This window comes from Odocoileus virginianus, chromosome 6, assembly GCF_023699985.2.
Source record: "Odocoileus virginianus isolate 20LAN1187 ecotype Illinois chromosome 6, Ovbor_1.2, whole genome shotgun sequence".
Lineage (NCBI taxonomy): Eukaryota > Metazoa > Chordata > Mammalia > Artiodactyla > Cervidae > Odocoileus > Odocoileus virginianus.
The window spans coordinates 69,343,721-69,365,755 of NC_069679.1; the positions used below are offsets into that span (position 1 = coordinate 69,343,721).

A 22,035-nucleotide genomic window follows, 5' to 3' on the forward strand; every position below is an offset into this window, starting at 1 on the left:
TCTTGGTCTCTGCTGACAGCACCCTGACTGGGAAATTTAAGAATTCCTCGTTACTACTGCCCAACAGGCCTCCAAAAGCACTGTAGTATGGGAGCCTCATTACTACATGGTGAGAATGAAAGTCCCACAAGTCTATTTGACCTTCCCTGATACCACCCCAGTGAGGGGTTGGCTGAGGCATGTCATGAGCTGGGTGAGATTGGATGTCTAATCTCCTCACCTGGCCTTTGCTTATGAGGATTCATGTGGGACTACAACTTTTCCCATGACATTTGGCTGGAGTAGGACAGTTATTTTCTATTAATGAAAGGTTTCTGTCTTTCCAGGCTGCTCATTTCTTGTTCCTTTGGCTAGAGAGAACAAACTTGCCTTGGGCCTTTTGTTTGTTTGTATCTGTTGCATTTTAGTGTTACAGCCTTTTCCGTAATACAAGGAGGGTAAAAGAAAATAGAAAGAAATCATCACCATGCTGTTCTTGGGTTCCAGTGTCACTAGCTGGCCTATAATTTTTGCTCCAGATTCAGATTTTCTGAATCTTCTTATGTTTGTTTCATATATAAAGTACAGTACTTTAACCAGTACTGAGCTCCAAATTCAGATTTTCTGAATCTTCTTATGTTTGTTTCATATATAAAGTACAGTACTTTAACCAGTACTGAGCATAAGCAATAGGGAGACAAGTGTTTATTCTACCTTTTCTGGAACCAGAAGTCCTTAAATACTATTTTAAAAAGCATTACTCCCTGTTAAAGCAAGCAAGACGAAGTCAAAACTACTTTGGGAGATTTGAATTCTTTCTCACCTCTCAATCTCCTGGGATATTTTCTGTCTATCTAGTCTTCTTTCCTGAGTTGAATTTCCTTGCTCTGCTTATAGGTCCTACTTGTCTGTTACTAAAACTTTTCCATGACTCACTGTCTATAGTTTCCTACTTTCTTATCTCTTGGTTATATTTTCTTCATTGTTAATTACCTCATGCATAGGAGCAGACTTAATCCACTGAGTTTAGCTGTAGACAAACTCTTTTTTTAATCTTCCCTTCCCAAGAAAGGGATATCTCCAGTTCTGGGTGGTTGAATGAAACAGTTTATGAAAAGAAACATCTCAAACAGCTTTCTGAGGAAATCAGCATGGATAGAAAGAACTTTTCCTGAGAGTAAACAGAAGGGGACTGTCACTAAAAATGCTTCCAGTTGATAATTATTTCATAGAGCTCTGAATCCAGTTAAATTATGTGATGAGACTCATTTAGCCAATAATCCTCTTAAAATAGGATCTACCCAGTTTTAGTATTTTAGTGAATCAGTTTTTTTCTATGCAATAGAGTTGAAATCATTTTAGAGATTACCTATTTTGCCAAATATTATACTGTAAATTATCTACTAAATCATTTTGAGCATTTTTTGTCAAAATATTACAGTTTAATAGGAGATATAACTTTTAAAACTTGTATACAAAGCAAAATAGCAAAGTTATAAATTACATAATACAAAAATGTGAATATGGTAATTATAAGGTGAATTATAGAATATCAATGTTGTCTATATCATTTAGAAAATATGTAATATCTTGACCTACAATGTTAGTATAATTTAACCCAATAGTGAAAAGTGATTAGACAATCTGGCCAATACAATAGCGTGGGTAAAATGATGAAGCAGAAATGAATCTACACAAATTGGAGGTGAAGAGGCTATCTAATTTCAATTATAGTGAAGTCAGACATAAATGTGTATAGAAATGGTGATGCCAGAGCAAGACATTCTTGACAGCCAGTTGTTTCTGGAGAAGTGAAAGATCTTTGTTGCTAAGCAGCTAAATCTAGAACTTTGTCACCGGAGAGACAAGAGGGGCAAAGCTTATGTTTTCCTTTGTTATGTGAGGTCTCAACTACCTATCTTGGTTCACTGAGAAGAGTGGTACAAATTATCTTGAAGGAAAAAAGCGTGGAAGCTACTGTTACAGCTATTGGTAAGTCATTTATCAAGTTTGTCTCTATGCATAATTTGGTAATCAGAATAGTATGTTGAATAATGTAAAGATTCTTAACTTTGGGTGTTTTTCCTTTTAAAAGATGTGTGAGACTTTAGCATGAGGAGGTGGGGCTATGTTGCAGCTAGGGTTTGCCTAAGACTGAGAGGGTTGCTGTGATGTGGGACTTCCAGTTTATAAACAAGATAGTACTGGACAAAGCAAGATAAGTTGATTACCCAAACTGCTAGTAAAGAACAGGAAAATAGGAAAAAGTAGAGTTGAGAGTAGGAGAAATCTATAGACTCAGTGCTTTAGTAGATAGGAGATATTATCTGGAATAGAAGATAAGGGCTACTACCTGAATCTCAGGCAGGATCACTCTTCCATTATGACTGGAATATGGAGTAGGGTGGCACCCCACTCGGGTACTCTTGCCTAGAAAATCCCATGGATGGAGGAGCCTGGTAGGCTACAGTCCATGGGGTTGCGAAGAGTCGGACATGACTGCTCGACTTCACTTTCACTTTTCACTTTCATGCATTGGAGAAGGAAATGGCAACTCACTCCAGTGTTCTTGCCTGGAGAATCCCAGGGATGGAGGAGCCTGGTGGGCTGCCGTCTCTGGGGTCGTGCAGAGTTGGACATGACTGAAGCAACTTAGCAGCAGCAGCAGCAGCAGCAGCAGCAGAGAAGTGAAAGAAATGGGCATGCATTCATATAGGTTTGTAACAGTGAAAATTCTAAAAATCATTTGTCTTTGAATTTGGCATCACTATGAATATTTTTTTTCACTCTGTTCTGGAGTAAGAAATTCATTTTGCATTATGACCCAGTAGCCACACATACACAAATACCCACAAAATTTGTGCCTCGTTCGTGTATGAGTTGCTAAGGAACTTCTAGGGATGTCCTCTGATACTTTAATTCAATTTTCTAAAAAATAAAAACTGCATGTCAAAAAACATTTAATTGACTTCATGACTCTAATGAATCAGTAACAGACTGTATTCAAGCATAACAGAGTAAGAGAAGTGATGGGTAGGTAAAGGTTTTCAGAAATTTGAAATAGCTGTGGGAAAAAATGAAAAGTTGATAAAAATATATGGAGGAGGGCTATTGTCTACTCCAAGTTTCCGATAATTATAGAGAATATGGATTTTTAATGGCACCACCTCACAGTATTAAACATTTAGAGCGATGTTCTTTTAGGAGTTTGGGTCTCTGGGGTCCTATAAATAATGAGGACAGGGATTATGACAAAGATACTTTGAAGCGTTTTCCTATTCCCTGCTCTCAAGGTGAGAAGAATATGACATAGGTTGTTTGACTGGCATCAGGGCAGCTTAATATATATATATATATAAAAAAGAACAATGAAAAATGAGTGGGGGGTGGTCCTAAGACGGCAGAGGAACAGGACGGGGAGACCACTTTCTCCCCCACAAATTCATCAACAGAACATTTGAATGCTGAGCAAATTCCACTAAACAACTTCTGAATGCTGACAGAGGACACCAGGCACCCAGAAAGGCAGCCCATTGTCTTCAAAAGGAGGTAGGACAAAATATAAAAGATAAAAAGAGAGACAAAAGAGGTAGGGACGGAGATCTGTCCCGGGAAGGGAGTCTTAAAAAAGAGACGTTTCCAAACACCAGGGAACACTCTCACTGGCGAGTCTGTGGCGAGCCTTGGAACCTCAGAGGGCAACATAACCAGGAGGAAAAAAAAAAAAATTAAACCCCACAGAGTACGTGCACAACGGCAACTCCCAGCGGAGAAGCAGCCCAGACGCTCACATCCCTCACTAGCAAGTGGGGGCTGGACAGGGAGGCACGGGCTGCATTGCTTAGGGTAAGGACTGGGCCTGAATGCCCTGGGGACAATCTGAGGGAACTAACTAGAGATAGCAACCCAGACTGTGGGATAGCTATCTCACGAAAAGCCCTAACCTAAGACACTGCCAGGCCTGCTCACAGAACAAAGGACTGAGCAGAGCTAGCTGGCTGTGGACTGGCCCATCCCCTGCCGGAGACAGGCAGGTGGGGGCAGCCAGAGCCGGAAGGGGGCAATCGAGACCCCAGAGAGGTATCCTCTACCAAACTGCAAGCAGACTTCCTTGGTAACCAAGACTTCTTGGTATTCTGGACGGTTGACATCCTCTGGGAGGGTCGCAGCCAGAGATCAGCTCCCCAGAAGAGACACACGGCACACCTGAGAACACGGCACAGACACACACACACCCCCAGAAAATCGAGCAGCAGGGACAGGGCAGTCAATAAATCACAGCCTTCAACTGGGGGTGGCTGCGCTCACCAAGAACCTGGTCACCTGAGCTGCTCGGACCTGGGAAGGGCACAAAACGCAGGCCCAACCAAGTCTGCGCCTTTGTGGAGTAGCCAAGAACCTGAACCTGAGCAGCTTAGACCTGGGAATTGCATGCAACCCAGGCCCACCTCAAACAGTTCCCGGCAGAGCAACCTAGAGCCTGAACAGTGTAGACTGGGAAAGCACACACGCTGTGAGCGGGGACAAACCCAGTGTGGCCAAGACACTGCGAGCACTCCCCATACACGCCAGTGATATATGTTTGCAGTGTTCCTCCCTCCCCACAGCACGACTGAACAAGCAAGCCTAAAAAAGTGACCACCGCTGCCCCAATGTGTCAGGGTGGAAATTAGACACTGAAGAGGCCAGGAAACAGAAGAGGCTAAAATAAACAGAGGGGACCACTTTGAAAGTGACAGGTGCAATAGATTAAACCCTGAAGTTACCACCAACTACCTAGGAAGGGGACTGTAGATCTTGAGACGTGTAAGCCAGATCAAGGAACTATCTGAAAATGAACTGACCCCACACGGTTGACAACACCACCAGAGAAAGTCCTATATATACTTTTACTATTATCATTTTTTAATTAAAAAAATTTTTTTTAATTTTTATGTCCTCTACTACTCCTTTAATTTTCATTTTTATAACCTATATTACTTTGCAAAAAAAAAAAGACCCTATTTTTAAAGCAAACTTCGTATATGTATATTTTATAATTTTTGTGACTTTGTTTTCTCTTTAATATTGTATTTTTGAGAATCTAACCTCTACTCTAGATTTTTAATCTTTGCTTTTTGGTATTTGATATCAGTTTTGTACCTTTAAGAACCCAATCTTCAGTACCCATTTTTACTTGGGAGTGAGATTACTGACTTGATCGCTCTCTTCCCCTGTTGACTCTCTTTCTCCACCAGGTCGCCTCTATCTCCTCCCTCCCCCTTCTCTTCTCTACCCAACTTGGTGAATCTCTTTGTGGGTTCCGGGCTGTGGAGAACACTTAGGGAACTGATTACTGGCTGGATCTGTCTCTCTCCTTTTGATTCCCCCTTTTATCCTCCTGGCCACCTCTGTCTCCTTCCTCCCTCTTCTCTCTGTGTAACTCCATGAACATCTCTGAGGGATCCAGACTATGGAGAGCACATAGGGAAGTGATTACTGGCTAGCTTGCTCTCGCCCCTTTTGATTCCCCCTCTTCTCCTCCTGGTCACCTCTATCTCCCTCCTCCCTCTTCTCTCCTCCATGTAACTCTGTGTACCTCTCTGGGTGTCCCTCACTGTGGAGAAACTTTTCCTCATTAACCTAGATGTTTTATCATCAGTGCTGTACAGATGGAGAAGTCTTGAGGCTACTGTAAGAATAAGACTGAAAACCAGAGGCAGGAGGCTTAAGTCCAAAACCTGAGAACATCAGAAAACTCCTGACTCCAGGGAACATTAATCGATAGGAGCTCATCAAATGCCTCCATACCTACACTGAAACCAAGCACCACCCAAGGGTCAGCAAGCTCCAGAGCAAGACATACCATGCAAATTCTCCAGCAACACAAGAACATAGCTCTGAACTCCAATATACAGACTACCCAAAGTCACACCAAACCCATTGACATCTCAAAACTCATTACTGGACACTTCATTGCACTCCAGAGAGAAGAAGTCCAGCTCCACCCACCAGAAAACTGACACAAGCTTCTCTAACCAGGAAACCTTGACAAGCCACACGTCCAACCCCCCCCCCCCCCCCCCCATAGTGAGGAACCTCCACAGCAAAGAGGAACCACAAACTGCCAGAATATGGAAAGGCCACCCCAAACACAGAAGCATTAACAAGATGAAAAGGCAAAGAAATACCCAGCAGGTAAAGGAACAGGATAAATGCCCACCAAACCCAACAAAAGAGGAAGAGATAGGGAATCTACTTGATAAAGAATCCTGAATAATGATAGTGAAAATGATCCAAAATCCTGAAAACAAAATGGAGTTACAGAAACAAAATGGAGTTACAGATAAATAGCCTGGAAACAAGGATCGAGAAGATACAAGAAAGGTTTAACAAGGACCTAGAATAAATTAAAAAAGAGTCAATATACAATGAGTAAGGCAATAAATGAGATCAAAAACATTCTGGAGGGAACCAAAAGTAGAATAATGGAGGCAGAAGATAGGATAAGTGAGGTACAAGATAGAATGGTAGAAATAAATGAAACACAGAGGAAAAAAGAATTAAAAGAAATGAGGACAATCGCAGAGACCTCTGGGACAAAGTTAAACGCCCCAACATTTGAATCATAGGAGTCCCAGAAGAAGAAGACAAAAAGAAAGACCATGAGAAAATACTTCAGGAGATAATAGTTGAAAACTTCCCTAAAATGGGGAAGGAAATAATCACCCAAGTCCAAGAAACCCACAGAGTCCGAAACAGGATAAACCCAAGGTGAAACACCCCAAGACACATATTAATCAAATTAACAAAGATGAAACACAAAGAACAAATATTAAAAGCAGCAAGGGAAAAACAACAAATAACACACAAGGGGATTCCCATAAGGATAATAGCTGATCTTTCAATAGAAACTCTTCAGGCTCGAAGGGAATGGCAAGACATACTTAAAGTGATGAAAGAAAAAAACCTACAGCCCAGATTACTGTACCCAACAAGGATATAATTAAAATATGAAGGAGAAATCAAAAGTTTTACAGACAAGAAAAACCTGAGAGAATTCAGCACCACCAAACCAGCTCTCCAACAAATGCTAAAGGATCTTCTCTAGACAGGAAACACAGAAAGGGTGTATAAACTTGAACCCAAAACAACAAAGTAAATGGCAACGGGATCATACTTATCAATAATTACCTTAAATGTAAATGGGTTGAATGCCCCAACCAAAAGACAAAGACTGGCTGGATGGATACTAAAACAAGGTCCCTATATATGTTGTCTACAAGAGACCCACCTCAAAACAAAGGACACATACAGACTGAAAGTGAAGGGCTGGAAAAAGATATTCCACACAAATAGAGACCAAAAGAAAACAGGAGTAGCAATACTAATATCAGATAAAGTAGACTTTAAAACAAAGGCTGTGAAAAGAGACAAAGAGGGACACTACATAACGATCAAAGGATCAATCCAAGAAGAAGATATAACAATCATAAATATATATGCACCCAACATAGGAGCACTGCAATATGTAAGACAAATGCTAACAAGTATGAAAGGGGAAATTAACAGTAACACAATAATAGTGGGAGACTTTAATATCCCACTCACACCTATGGATAGATCAACTAAACAGAAAATTGACAAGGAAACACAAACTTTAAATGATACAATAGACCAGTTAGACCTAATTGATACCTATAGGACATTTCATCCCAAAACAATAAATTTCACATTTTCCTCAAGTGCACATGGAAGCTTCTCCAGGATAGATCACATCCTGGGCCATAAATCTAGCCTTGGTAAATTCAAAAAAAAATTGAAAGCATTCCAAGCATCTTTTCTGACCACAATGCAATAAGATTAGATGTTAATTACAGGAGAAAAACTATTAAAAATTCCAACATATGGAGGCTGAACAACACGCTGCTGAATAACCAACAAATCACAGAAGAAATTTTTTTTAAAATTCAAAATATCCATAGAAATGAATGAAAATGAAAACACAACAACCCAAAACCTATTGGACGCTGTAAAAGCAGTGCTAAGGGGAAGGTTCATAGCAATACAGGCTTACCTCAAGAAACAAGAAAAAAGTCAAATAAATAACCTAAACCTACACCTAAAGCAACTCGAAAAAGAAGAAATGAAGAACCCCAGGATTAGTAGAAGGAAAGAAATCTTAAAAATTAGGGCAGAAATAAATGCAAAAGAAACAAAAGAGACCATAGCAAAACTCAACAAAGCCAAAAGCTCGGTCGTTGAGAAGATAAATAAAACTGACAAACTATTAGCCAGACTCATCAAGAAACAAAGGGAGAAAAATCAAATGAACAAAATTGGAAATGAAAATGGAGAGATCACAACAGACAACACAGAAATACAAAGGATAAGAGACTATTATCAGCAACTATATGCCAATAAAATGGACAACTTGTAAGAAATGGAAAAATTCTTAGAAAAGTACAATTTTCCAAAACTGAACCAAGAAGAAATAGAAAATCTTAAAAGACCCATCACAAGCAGAGAAATTGAAACTGTAATTAGAAATCTTCCAGCAAACAAAAGCCCCAGACCAGACGGCTTCACAGCTGAATTCTACCAAAAATTTAGAGAAGAGCTAACACCTATCCTACTCAAACTCTTCCAGAAACTTGCAGAGGAAGGTAAACTTCCAAACTTCATCACCCTAATACCAAAACCTGACAAAGATGCCACAAAAAAAGAAAACTACAGGCTAATATCACTGATGAACATAGATGCAAAAATCCTTAACAAAATTCTAGCAAACAGAATCCAATAACATATTAAAAACAAATCATACATCATGACCAAGTGGGCTTTATCCCATGGATACAAGGATGCTTCAATATCCACAAATCAATCAATGTTATATACCACATTAACAAGTTGAAAGATAAAAACCATATGATTATCTCAATAGATGCAGAGAACGCCTTTGACAAAATTCAACATCCATTTATGATAAAAAAAAAAACCCTTCAGAAAGCAGGAATAGAAGGGACATACCTCAACATAATAAAAGCTATGTATGACAAACCCACAGCAAACATTATCCTCAATGGTGAAAAATTGAAAGCATTTCCCCTAACGTCAGGAACAAGACAAGGGTGCCCACTCTCACCACTATTATTCAACGTAGTTTTGGCCACAGCCATCAGAGCAGAAAAAGAAATAAAAGGAATCCAGATTGGAAAAGAAGAAGTAAAACTCTCACTGTTTGCAGATGACATGATCCTCTACATAGAAAACCCTAAAGACTCCACCAGAAAACTACTAGAGCTAATCAATGAATATAGTAAAGTTGCAGGATATAAAATTAACACACAGAAATCCCTTGCATTCCTATACACTAACAATGAGAAAACAGAAAGAGAAATCAAGGAAACAATTCCATTCACCATTGCAATGAAAAGAATAAAATACTTAGGAATAAATCTGCCTACAGAAACAAAAGACCTAGATATAGAAAACTAAAAAACATTGGTGAAAGAAATCAAAGAGGACACAAATAGATGGAGAAATATACCGTGTTCATGGATCAGGAGAATCAACATAGTGAAAATGAGTATGCTACCCAAAGCAATCTATAGATTCAAAGCAATCCCTACCAAGATACCAAGGGTATTTTTCAGAGAACTAGAACAAATAATTTCATAATTTGTATGGAAATACAAAAAACCTCAAATAGCCAAAACAATCTTGAGAAAGAAGAATGGAACTGGAGGAATCAACCTGCCTAACTTCAGGCTCTACTACAAAGCCACGGTCATCAAGACACTGTGGTACTGGCACAAAGACAGAAATATAGATCAATGGAACAAAATAGAAAGCCCAGAGAAAAATCCACACACCTATGGACACCTTATTTTTGACAAATGAGGCAAGAATATGCAATGGAGAAAAGACAACCTCTTTAACAAGTGGTGCTGGGAAAACTGGTCAACCACTTGTAAAAGAATGAAACTAGAACACTTTCTAACATCATACACAAAAATAAACTCAAAACAGATTAAAGATCTAAATGTAAGACCAGAAACTATAAAACTCCTAGAGGAAAACATAGGCAAAACACTCTCCAACATAAACCATAGCAGGATCCTCTTTGACCCCCCTCCCGGAATATTGGAAATAAAAGCAAAAATAAACAAATGGGACCTAATTAAACTTAAAACTTCTGCACAACAAAGGAAACTATAAGCAAGGTGAAAAGACAGCCTTCAGAATGGGAGAAAATAGCAAACGAAACAACTGACAAAGAATTAATCTCAAAAATGTACAAGCAACTCCAAATCGCCTCTCGGCCTTTTGGCTAAGATCAAGTGTAAATACACAAGCAACTCCCACAGCTCAACTCCAGAAAAATAAATGACCCAATCAAAAAATGGGCCAAAGAACTAAACAGACATTTCTCCAAAGAAGACATACAGATGGCTAACAAACACACAAAAAGATGCTCAACATCACTCATTATTAGAGAAATGCAAATAAAACCACAATGAAGTACCATTTCATGCCAGTCAGAATGACTGTTATCCATAAGTCTACAAGCAATAAATGTTGGAGAGGGTGTGGAGAAAAGGGAACCCTCTTACACTGTTGGTGGGAATGCAAACTAGTACAGCCACTATGGAGAACAGTGTGGAGATTCCTTAAAAAAATTGGAAATAGAATTGCCATATGATCCAGCAATCCCACTGCTGGGCATACACACTGAGGAAACCAGAATTGAAAGAGACATGTGTACCCCAGTGTTCATCACAGCACTGTTTATAATAGCCAGGACATGGAAGCAACCTAGATGTCCATCAGCAGATGAATGGATAAGACAGCTGTGGTACATATACACAGCCATTAAAAAGAATACATTTGAATCATTTCTAATGAGGTGGATGAAACTGGAGCCTATTATACAGAGTGAAGTAAGCCAGAAAGGAAAACACCAATATTGTATACTAATGCATGTATATGGAATTTAGAAAGATGGTAATGATAACCCTGTATGCGAGATAGCTAAAGAGACACAGATGTATAGAACAGCCTTTGGACTCTGTGGGAGAGGGCGAGGGTGGGATGGTTTGGGGGAATGGCATTGAAACATGTATATTATCATATGTGAAATGAATCACCAGTCCAGGTTCGATGCATGATACAGGATGCTCGGGGCTGGTGCACTGGGGTGACCCAGAGGGATGGGATGGGGAGTGAGGTGGGAGGGGGTTCAGGATGGGGAACACATGTATACCCACGGCAGATTCATGTCAATGTATGGCAAAACCACTACAATATTGTAAAGTAATTAGTCTCCAATTAAAATAAATAAACTTTTAACAATGAGTGGAAGATCTAAATAGATACTTCTCTAAAGAAGACATAAAAGTGGCTAAAACGTATATGAAAAGATGCTAAAAGTGAAAGTCACTCAGTCATGTCTGACTCTTTGCGACCCCATGAACGGAATTCTCCAGGACAGAATACTGGAGTGGGTGGCCTTTCCCTTCTCTGGCAATCTTCCCACCCCAGGGATTGCACCCAGTCTCCCACACTGCAGGAAGATTCTTTACCAGCTGAGCCACAAGGGAAGCCCTGAAAAGATGCTAAATATCAATAATTATTAGAGAAATTAAACTCAAAACTACAATGAAGTGTAATTTCACACTGGTCACAATGGTCATCATCAAAATAATCTACAAACCATAAATGCTGGAGACATTGTAGAGAAAAGGGAATCCTCCTACACTGTTGGTAGAAATGTAAATTGGTACAGACACTATGGAGAACAGTACAGAAGTTCCTTTAAAACCTAAAAACAGAGCTACAGTGTGTGATCCAGCAATCCCATTCCTGGGCATAGATTTTGGGGAAAAAAACCTAATTTGAAAAGACACTTGCACTTCAGTGTTCATTGCAGCACTATTTACAATAGCCAAGACAAGGAAGTAGCGTAAGTGTTCATCAAGAGAGAAATGGGTAAATAAGATGTAGTGTATACACACACACACACACACACACACACACACACACAAAATGGGATATTATTCGGCCATTAAAAAGAATGAAACAATGCCATTTGCAGCAACATAGATGGACCTAGAGATTATCATACTAAGTGAAGTAAGTCAGATAGAGAAAGACAAAAATCATATAATACCACTTATATGTGGAATCTAAAAGGTGGTTAAAATGAACTTATTTACAAAACAGAAATAGACTCACAGACTTTGAAAACAAACTTATAGTTATCAAAGAAAAAATTAGGAGTTTGGGATTAATATATATACACTAATATATATAAGGGCTTCCCTCATAGCTCAGTTGGTAAAGAATCCATCTGCAATGAAGAAGACCCCAATTTGATTCCTGGGTCGGAAAGATCTACTGGAGAATTCTTGTGGATTCTTGGGCTTCCCTTGTGGCTCAGCTGGTAAAGAATCCCCCTGCAATGTGAGAGACCTGGGACCAATCCCTGGGTTGGGAAGATCCCCTGGAAAAGAGAAAGGATACCCACTCCAGTATTCTGGCCTGGAGAATTCCATGGACTGTATATTCCATGGAGTCCCAAAGAGTCGGACACAACTGAGCAATCTTCATTTTCACTTACTGTATATAAAATAGACAACTAAAAGGACCTACTCTATAGTACAGGGAACTCTACTCAATATTCTATAATAACCTATATGGGGAAAGAATCTGAAAAAGAATGGATACATGTATATGAATCACTTTACTCTACATGTGTAACTAACACAGCCTTGTATATCAACTATACCATATTATAAAATAAAAGTTAAATTAAGCAAAACCAAAAAGACAACCTACTGAATAGGTGGCAATATTTGCAAATAATATGACCAATAAGGGGTTACTATCCAAAGTATATAAACAACTCATACAACTCAACATCAAAGAAATAAACAGCCTAATTTAAAAATGGGCAGAGAACTAAACAGACATATTTCCAAAGAGGAAAGGCAGATGGCCACAAGCACATGAAAAGATGCCCAACATTGCTAACTATTAGAGAAATGCAAATCAAAACCACAGTGACATCACTTCACACTAGTTTGACTGGCTATCATCAACAAAAAGACAAATAACTAATGTTGGTGAGCATGTGGATAAAAGGGAACCCTCATACACTGTTGGTAGGAATGTAAATTGGTGCAACCACTGTGAAAACAGTATGAAGGTTTCTCAAAAACTAAAAAATAGAACTTCCATATGACCCAGGAATTTACTTCTGGGTGTATACTTTTAAAAAACCACAAACATTAATTCGAAAAGATACATGCACTCTATTGTTAATAGCAGCACATGGAAACAACAGAAGTGTCCATCGACAGATGAATGGATAAAGAAGATGTGCTATATACATATAATGTAATACCACTCAAGTATAAAAAAGAATGAAATTTTGCCATTTGAAACAACATGCATGGACTTTGAGGGCTTTACGCTATGTGAAGTCAATCAGAAAGAGAAAGATATATATTGCATGATATCACTTATAAGTGGGATCTAAGAAAACAGCAAACTAGTTACTATAAAATAAACAGACTCACAGATATAGAGAACAAATGAGTGGTTATTACTATTGGATGGGAAGGAGGGATTTATAGGAATAGGGATGTGTGAAGTACAAACTATTTAGGGTAAGACAGGTTCAGAGATGCCTTGTACAACCCAGGGAATATAGCCAATATTTTGCAATAACATTAAATGAAAAGTAACCTTTTAAAATTATATAAAAATAAAAAATATTAATCCAATGACCCTTGATTCAAACTGATATTTGCTCAAACTCTTAAAAATTTAACAAAACAGATAATTCAATGTCTAAAATAAATAAATAGCAGACTAAGTGATAAAAAAGAACACATAAGTGATCTGGAAGATAGAATAATGGAAATCACCCAATCAGAACAGCAGACAGAAATAAAACAAAACAAAACAAAAGCAATCTATGACATCATTATTTGAAGCATCACTACAAACAAAGCTAGTGGAGATGATGGGATTCCAGCTGATCTATTTTAAATCCTAAAAGATGATGCTGTGAAAGTGCTGCACTCAATATGCCAGCAAATTTGGAAAACTCAGCAGTGGCCACAGGACTGGAAAAGTTCAGTTTTCATTCCAATCCCAAAGAAGGGCAATGTCAAAGAATGTTCAAACCACTGCACAGTTGCACTCATCTCACACGCGAGCAAATAATGCTCAAAATTCTCCCAGCCAGGCTCCAACAGTACGTGAACAGAGAACTTACAGATGTTCAAGCTGGATTTAGAAAAGGCAGAGGAACCAGAGGTCAAATTGCCAACATCCATTGCATCATCGAAAAAGCAAGGGAGTTCTCAGGAGAACATCTATTTCTGCTACATTGACTATGCTAAAGCCTTTGACTGTGTGGATCACAACAAACTGTGGAAAATTCTGAAAGAGATGGGAATACCAGACCACCTGACCTGCCTCCTGCAAAACCTGTATGCAGGTCAAGAAGCAAGTTAGAACTGGACATGGAACAAAAGACTGGTTCCAAACTGGGAAAAGAATATGTCAAGGCTGTATATTGCCACCTTACTTATTTAACTTAGATGCAGAGTACATCATGCAAAATGCCAGGAAGGAGGAAGCACAAGCAGGAATTGAGATTGCCGGGAGAAATATCAATAACCTCAGATATGCAGATGACACCACCCTTATGGCAGAAAGCAAAGAAGAACTAAAGAGCCTCTTGATGCAAGTGAAAGAGAAGAGTGAAAAAGCTGGCTTCATACTCAACATTCAAAAAACTAAGATCATGGCATCCGGTCCCATCACTTGATGGCAAACAGATGGGAAACAATGGAAACAGTGACAGACTTTATTTTTTGGGGCTCCAAGATCACTGGGGATGGTGACTGCAGTCATGAAATTAAAAGATGCTTGCTCCTTGGAAGAAAAGCTATGACCAACATAGTTCAGTTCAGTTCAGTTCACTCACTCATGTCCAACTCTTTGAGACCCCATGGACTGCAGCATGCCAGGTCTCCCTGTCCATCAGCAACTCCCAGAGTTTACTCAAACTCATGTCCATTGAGTTGGTGATGCCATCCAACCATCTCATCCTCTGTCATCCCCTTCTCCTCCCACCATCAATCTTTCCCAGCATCAGGATCTTCTCCAATGAGTCAGTTCTTCACATCAGGTGGCCAAAGTATTGGAGTTTCAGCTTCAACATCAGTCCTTCCAATAAATATTCAGGACTTATTTCTTTTAGGATGGACTGGTTGGATCTCCTTGCAGTCCAAGGGACTCTCAAGGGTCTCCTCCAACACCACAATTCAAAGGCATCAATTCTTCAGCGCTCAGTTTTCTTTATAGTCCAACTCTCACATCCATACATGACTACTGGAAAAACCATAGCCTTGACTAGATGGACCTCATCAACAGTTTCTTTAGTTTCTCTTTGCTTTCTGCCATTATAGTGGTATCATTTGCATATCTGAGGTTGTTGATATTTCTCCTGGCAATCTTGATTCCAGCTTGTGATTCATCCAGCCTGGCATTTTGCATGTTGTACTCTGCATCTAAGTTAAACAAGCAGAGTGACAATATGCAGCCTTGCAAAGTATAGAGAAATACAAATGAAAACCACAATGAAGTATCACCTCACACCAGTCAGAATGGTTATTATCAAAAAGTCTACAGATAAAAAATGATGGAGAGGCTGTGAAGAAAAGGGAACACTCCTATACTGTTGGTGGGAATGTAAAGTGGTTCAGCCACTATGGAAAACAGTATGGCGTTTCTTTTAAAAAACTAAAAATAGAACTACCATGTTATCCTACAATCCCACTCCTAATTATATATCCTGAAACATCAATTCAAAAAGATACATGCACCCCAATGTTCATAGCAGCAGTATTTACCATAGATAAGACATGGAAACAACCTGAGGACCCATCAACAGATGACTGGCTTAAGAGGGTGTCATATATATATATGTATATATATATTTAACTATATATATATACATATATATATTGCAAATGGCAATATTTCATTCTTTTTATGCCTGAGTGGTGTTCCATTGTGTGTGGGTGTACACGCACGCACACACACATGCATATGTATATGTGTGTGTGCATATGCATGTGTGTGTGTGCATGTACACCCACAGACAATGGAACACCACTCAGGCATAAAAAGAATGAAATATTGCCATTTGCAGCAACATGGATAAACCTAGAGAATATTATATTTAGTGAAGTAAGGCAGACAGACAAATATTGTATGATACTACTTGTAAGTGGAATCTAAAAAACAGTATAAATGAATCTATGTAGAAAATGGAAACAGACTCAAAGAAATAGTAAACAAACTTATGGTTACCAAAGGGGAATGAAAGTGTAGAAGGATAAATCAGAAATATGGGATTAATAGATACAAACTACTATACATAAACTAGATAAGCAACAGTGATCTAGTGTATAGTACAGGGAGCTATATTCAGTATCCACTAGTAAACTACAATGGAAGATAAGAAAATAATCTTAAATATCTATCTATCTAAATAATTTTGCTGTACACCTGAAACTAAACACAATGTTTTAAATCAACTCAACTTCAATTTTAAAAGCTTGACTTAAATAACAAATACAAAAACAAAAAACCACATTGAAAAACCCTCCTGGTTTTCAGATGGGTTGTCTATATGCTTGCTAGCATTAGTTATGATGAAGGTAGGATTTTTGATGGAGAATAATTCTACCAGTCAGGTGTCAAAATCTTTGAAGTCTGTGCAAGAATGATAGGGACTGGTTGACGGAAGAGTGAGAAAGAAAGGTTAAAACTCATTGTAGTCAGAAGCAGTGGGATAAATGGTCTGGATTTGACTTGGTGAACTGTGGGCAACAGGAGCCCAGCCTATGGACCATAATGACATATGACTTCTATGATATGGGTTTCTCTAGAGTGAGCTTTAGGGCAGCAGTAAATTGTGAGGAAGCTCAAGTTCAAGAAGGTAAGTATATGTAGGGAGCTTTGTGCAGAGGTGAGGATTGATTTTGGTTGTCTCTCTCTGTCTGTCTGCATGTCTCTTTCAACAAATGAAAACTGCAGAAGTAATAGGGGAAGTTGTATGTAGGGATGATAAAGAGGAATTCGAATTAAAGTAAAAGAAGTATTGACTAGGAATGGATTTAGAATCCAGGAGATGATTGGTACTGGGTCAAACATCTTCATTTTCATACCACCTATGAAAGGCTTCTTAGATTAGCTTGGCTTAGTTGCTCTTCAAAGGACATTGAACTTACCTTGGCAGTACATTTATCACAGTCATGGATGAAATCAGATTTTTGAGCCTGAAGCATCTACAAGAGTAGAGGCCACTTTAAGAAAAAAGAATAGAAAATTACAATAAGGATAAAAATGTACATTTATTTAGCATGGGAAGAAGTCACAACAAACAATAACTTTCAAAAGTTTGAAAATGCCATAAACATCACAAAAAAATTCAAAAACCCAATACTTGCATTAACTTCCTAACACACATCTATGTTTCCCTACAGTTTTATAATCACTTCCTCTCTAGCTGCCTCCCTCATGAGAATTATTTTGTTATATTCTCCCTGGAGGGAACAGAAAGTAATTGCCTGTCCCTAGTGTATTCAACCAAAATTTCTTTTTTATTATTGATATTTAGAAAAATTCAGCTTTACAACTTGTTACTGGTAAAAACAATAAAAATTACCTAAGTTATTGAATTTTAGGAAACACTTATCAAGTCTTTAATATATGAACAATTTTATTTCAGGGCACTTCAAATTTTTTTGTGTAGTAACTAATTTTGAACACTCTTACATGGATGACTCTCATAAACTGCATTACTAAGCACCTCCTAGGGGTTGATGGAGGTCTATACAATGAAGGTCCCTGAATCATTAACTTTATTACTCAGATTAATCTGATTTAGATTCTATTATAATAATCTGATTATTTGTCTTTTTCCCACAGGCTCAGTGCTTCTGAGCCTCTTTTTTGTCACTTAACTGAGACTATGATGATATCTATGAACACTCTCCTCAGCCATAGAAAAGGGCACATAATATATAAAGTATCGAATACAATGTTATAGAGCCTTCTAAAACTTATTCTTGCTCCTGCCACTTATTTCTGCACTAAATTGATAATCTGCTTAATGCACTGTATTTTAATTTTATTTCCCTAGTATCTAGCACAATGTCCTACATTTTGTATGCTCCAGACATAAATTAAAGAAATTAATGAATGTAGCCAGGCAGATTGTATGCCAGGTAATACAGAAATTCTTCACTTTCAAAAACTGTTGGTAAATACATTTTAGCAGACATTGGGAATTTTCCCCTGCAGTCTTAAAATACCAGGCACTCTGATGCCTTTGCCCCTAGAAGACAGAATTCCTTTTCTCAAACTTTAAAATTTCATGAATTCTTATTATCCCTTCTGAAGTTATTTCCTCTTGTATTCCATATTCTCCTACAGGTAACTGGGGAGAACAACCTCGTTTTCCTCATTCCTTTAGAAGATGTCAGTATTTATGACTTTTTTCTCTTGTAAAAATTATATTCACATATGAATACATTTTAAGTGGCATTCATCTATAACCCAAGTACTTCACCACCCCTCCCCTTCCCCACCCACCTTTTCCATTTTTCGCTGTATGGAGGGCTATACTAGGTATTATAGACCCTATAATAGAGGGGATATTAAAATGAGTTAAAATCATAAACCTTGCACTAAATGACTCAATGAATGAAGGAGAATATCACAAGGAGATAAGCAAATAACTTGAGATAAATAGTCTAAAGTAAATCATAAGACTGATGCAAATTGACATAAGGATTGCGATGGTCTCTGACCTCTCCACTTTTGGCAGGAGAAAGTAACAAGAGTTATGCAAGGGCAACAGGCACAAACCAACACAGTTTTGGACAAATTGAAATACAGTGTCACTGTACTCTGAAGTTTCTTTAGTTTTGCTTTAACTTTATATTAAGAAGAATTTTATACCACCTATCTGTGTTTGAGAAAATTGTATAATGAACACCCAAGTGCCTAGCATCCAGTTCCAACAACTATCTGCTATTGATAGGGCCAATATTGTTTTATCTTTGTCCCCTCTAACTTTACATCACCAGTTATTGAAAGCACATCCAAAGCTTTTTGCTGCACTAATCACTCTTGACACATTCAAATTCTATCCCCTATTTTCCTTACCCAATCCCGCCACCACCCCCCACCTTTCTTTTATTTTCACTTTTCAGCACTGCCCGCTCTGATGGTCACACCCTGACAGGACACGGACCCTTAAAGCTGAGCTCAGAGGGAGGAGCCAGGTCAGCAGTGCCTGATAAGTTCCTCTCTGGGCTGATGGCCCCACAGTGGCTGCTCCGTCATGCTGACCGGTGAGGCCATAGTGCCCATGCGACTTGTTGGCCTGCTCTGGCTTGAGGTGTCTCTGCTCTCTTCTGGTCTCTCCCAGGAAAGGCACTCTCAAAGCCTCAACTCCCCAGATGTGGTCATTCCCTTGAAGGTTACCAACAGGGGCAGAGGTCCAAATGCTCCAGGTTGGCTCTCCTACAGCCTGCAGTTTGGGGGTCAGAGACGTGTTGTCTACATAAGAGCTAAGAAGATCTTAGTTTCCAAACCCTTCCCAGTGTTCACCTACACGGACCAGCACGCCCTTCAGCAGGATCAACCTTTTGTTTCTAATGACTGCTATTATCACGGTTATGTGGAGGGGGTCCCCAAGTCCCTTGTTGCCCTCAGTACTTGTGCTGGGGGCTTTCAAGGAATGCTGCGGATAAATGACTTTACCTATGAAATCAAGCCCATCAGACACTCTACTACATTTGAACACCTGGTTTATAAGATAAACACTGAAGAGAGACAGTTCTCGCCTATGAAATGTGGCTTAACAAATAAAGCAGCACACCAGCAGCTGGAATTCGAAGAGGCTGAGAGATTAACTCGGAAACAAAATTCTGCTTATAACCGGTGGGCCCATCTGTGGTTTCTGGAGCTGATTGTGGTGGTCGATCACAATTTCTTCATTTATTCTCAAAGTAATTTCTCAAAGGTGCAGGAGAACGTATTTGTTGTTGTCAACATAGTGGATTCCATTTATCAGCAGTTGGGAACCTATGTGATTTTGATGGGGATTGAGATTTGGAATCAAGGAAATGTTTTTCCACTGATAAGCATAGAACAGGTTCTGGAGGACTTCTCTCAGTGGAAACAAATCAGTCTTTCTCAGCTACAGTATGATGCTGCACATATTTTCATTGAAACTTCACTTATAAGTGTCCTCGGTGTAGCCTATGTGGCAGGAATATGTCGCCCTCCTCTCGACTGTGGAGTTAATAATTTCAAAGGAGACCCCTGGTCTGTTTTTGCCCTCACCGTAGCTCATGAGTTAGGTCATACTCTGGGTATGAAGCATGATGAAGAATTCTGTGTGTGTGGACAAAGAGCTTGCATCATGAATGCTATCAGGTTGCCAGCAGAGAGATTCACGAATTGTAGCTATGCAGAATTTACAAAGACCACTTTAAACCAGGGATCATGTCTGCACAATCCTCCAATTCCAGGGGCAGTCTTCATGCTGAAGCGCTGTGGGAATGGTGTGATTGAAGGAGAAGAGAAGTGTGACTGTGGATCTATAAAGCAGTGTGAACAAGATCCCTGTTGTCTGTTGAACTGCACTCTAAGACCTGGGGCTGCTTGTGCTTTCGGGCTTTGTTGCAAAGACTGCAAGTTCATGCCATCAGGGGAGCTCTGTAGACCTCAGATCAATGAATGTGACCTTCCAGAGTGGTGCAATGGGACATCTCATCAGTGCCCAGAAGATGTCCACGTGCAGGACGGGATTCCCTGTAGTGACAGTGCTTTTTGCTATCAAAAGAGCTGTAATAGCCGTGATGAACAGTGCAGGGAGATTTTTGGTGAAGGTGCAAAGAGTGCATCTCAGAGATGCTATAAAGAAATCAACTCCCAGGGAAACCGTTTTGGCCACTGTGGTGTAAATGGCACAACATACCTAAAATGCCCTATTTCAGATAGCTTTTGTGGGAGAGTTCATTGTGAGAATGTGGGAAATATCCCCCACCTGAGAGATCACTCAAATTTTCAATACACTCACATCAATGGTGTCGCCTGCTGGAGTATAGACTATCACTTAGAGATGAGTATACCTGATGTTGGTGAAGTGAAAGATGGCACCATGTGTGGTCCAGGAAAGATCTGCATACACAAGAAGTGTGTCAGCCTATCTCTTCTGTCACAGGTCTGCTTGCCTGAGACCTGTAATATGAAGGGGATATGCAATAACAAACATCACTGCCACTGCGGCTATGGGTGGTCCCCGCCCTACTGCCTACACAGAGGCACTGGAGGTAGTGTTGACAGTGGGCCAGCATCTGCCAGAAGAATTTTCTTGCCAATAGTCGTGTCTCTTGGTTTGTTTGTTTTGCTTTTACCTTTAATTGCTGTATTTATGTATCTTCAAAAATGTTTTAGACCCAAGAAGACTAAGACTCACTCTCCCAATTAAGAATATGACTGTAACCTCATAGCCTATACATTAAGTTTTAGTCTATTGGCAGTAGAAATATTCCAACATGCCTGAAACTGAACACATTTCTGATAGTTTGCAGAAAAATGCGGACACCTTGCCTTCTGTCAGTATCAAAAATATTGCCATCAAGCAAAGGTAATTCCTAACATATTCCTATCTACTGTTCATGGTTGTAAGCAGCAAATAAAATTCATTTCCCTGCAAGTGATTCCTCTTTGTGTTTCTTGAGCACAGATATGACTCAGGAAAGGCAGGAGATAGACATCTGGGGACCCAGGGATGAGTTTGCCTCTTTTCATTTCTTCCCAAAGTAACTTCTCAAAGGTACACGATGTATTTGCTGTTGTCAGCCTAGTGGATTCCATTTATCAGCAGTTGGGTACTGATGTGATTTTGATTGGGACTGAGGTTTGGAATCATGGAAATGTTTTCCCATTGAAATGCACAGAACAAGCAAA

The 22,035-nt window shown here is 39.2% G+C and overlaps 1 protein-coding gene across 1 annotated transcript; it reads left to right on the plus strand.

Moving 5' to 3' along the window:
- The first annotated feature begins 1,844 nt into the window (after nucleotides 1–1,844).
- On the plus strand, nucleotides 1,845–21,781 carry ADAM21 (ADAM metallopeptidase domain 21). The gene is made up of 2 exons (XM_020882461.2): nucleotides 1,845–1,971; nucleotides 19,266–21,781. The coding sequence occupies exon 2, from the start codon at nucleotides 19,397–19,399 to the stop codon at nucleotides 21,551–21,553; it is 2,157 nt and encodes a 718-aa protein (XP_020738120.2). The 5' UTR covers nucleotides 1,845–1,971; nucleotides 19,266–19,396; the 3' UTR covers nucleotides 21,554–21,781.
- Nucleotides 21,782–22,035: the final 254 nt, after the last annotated feature.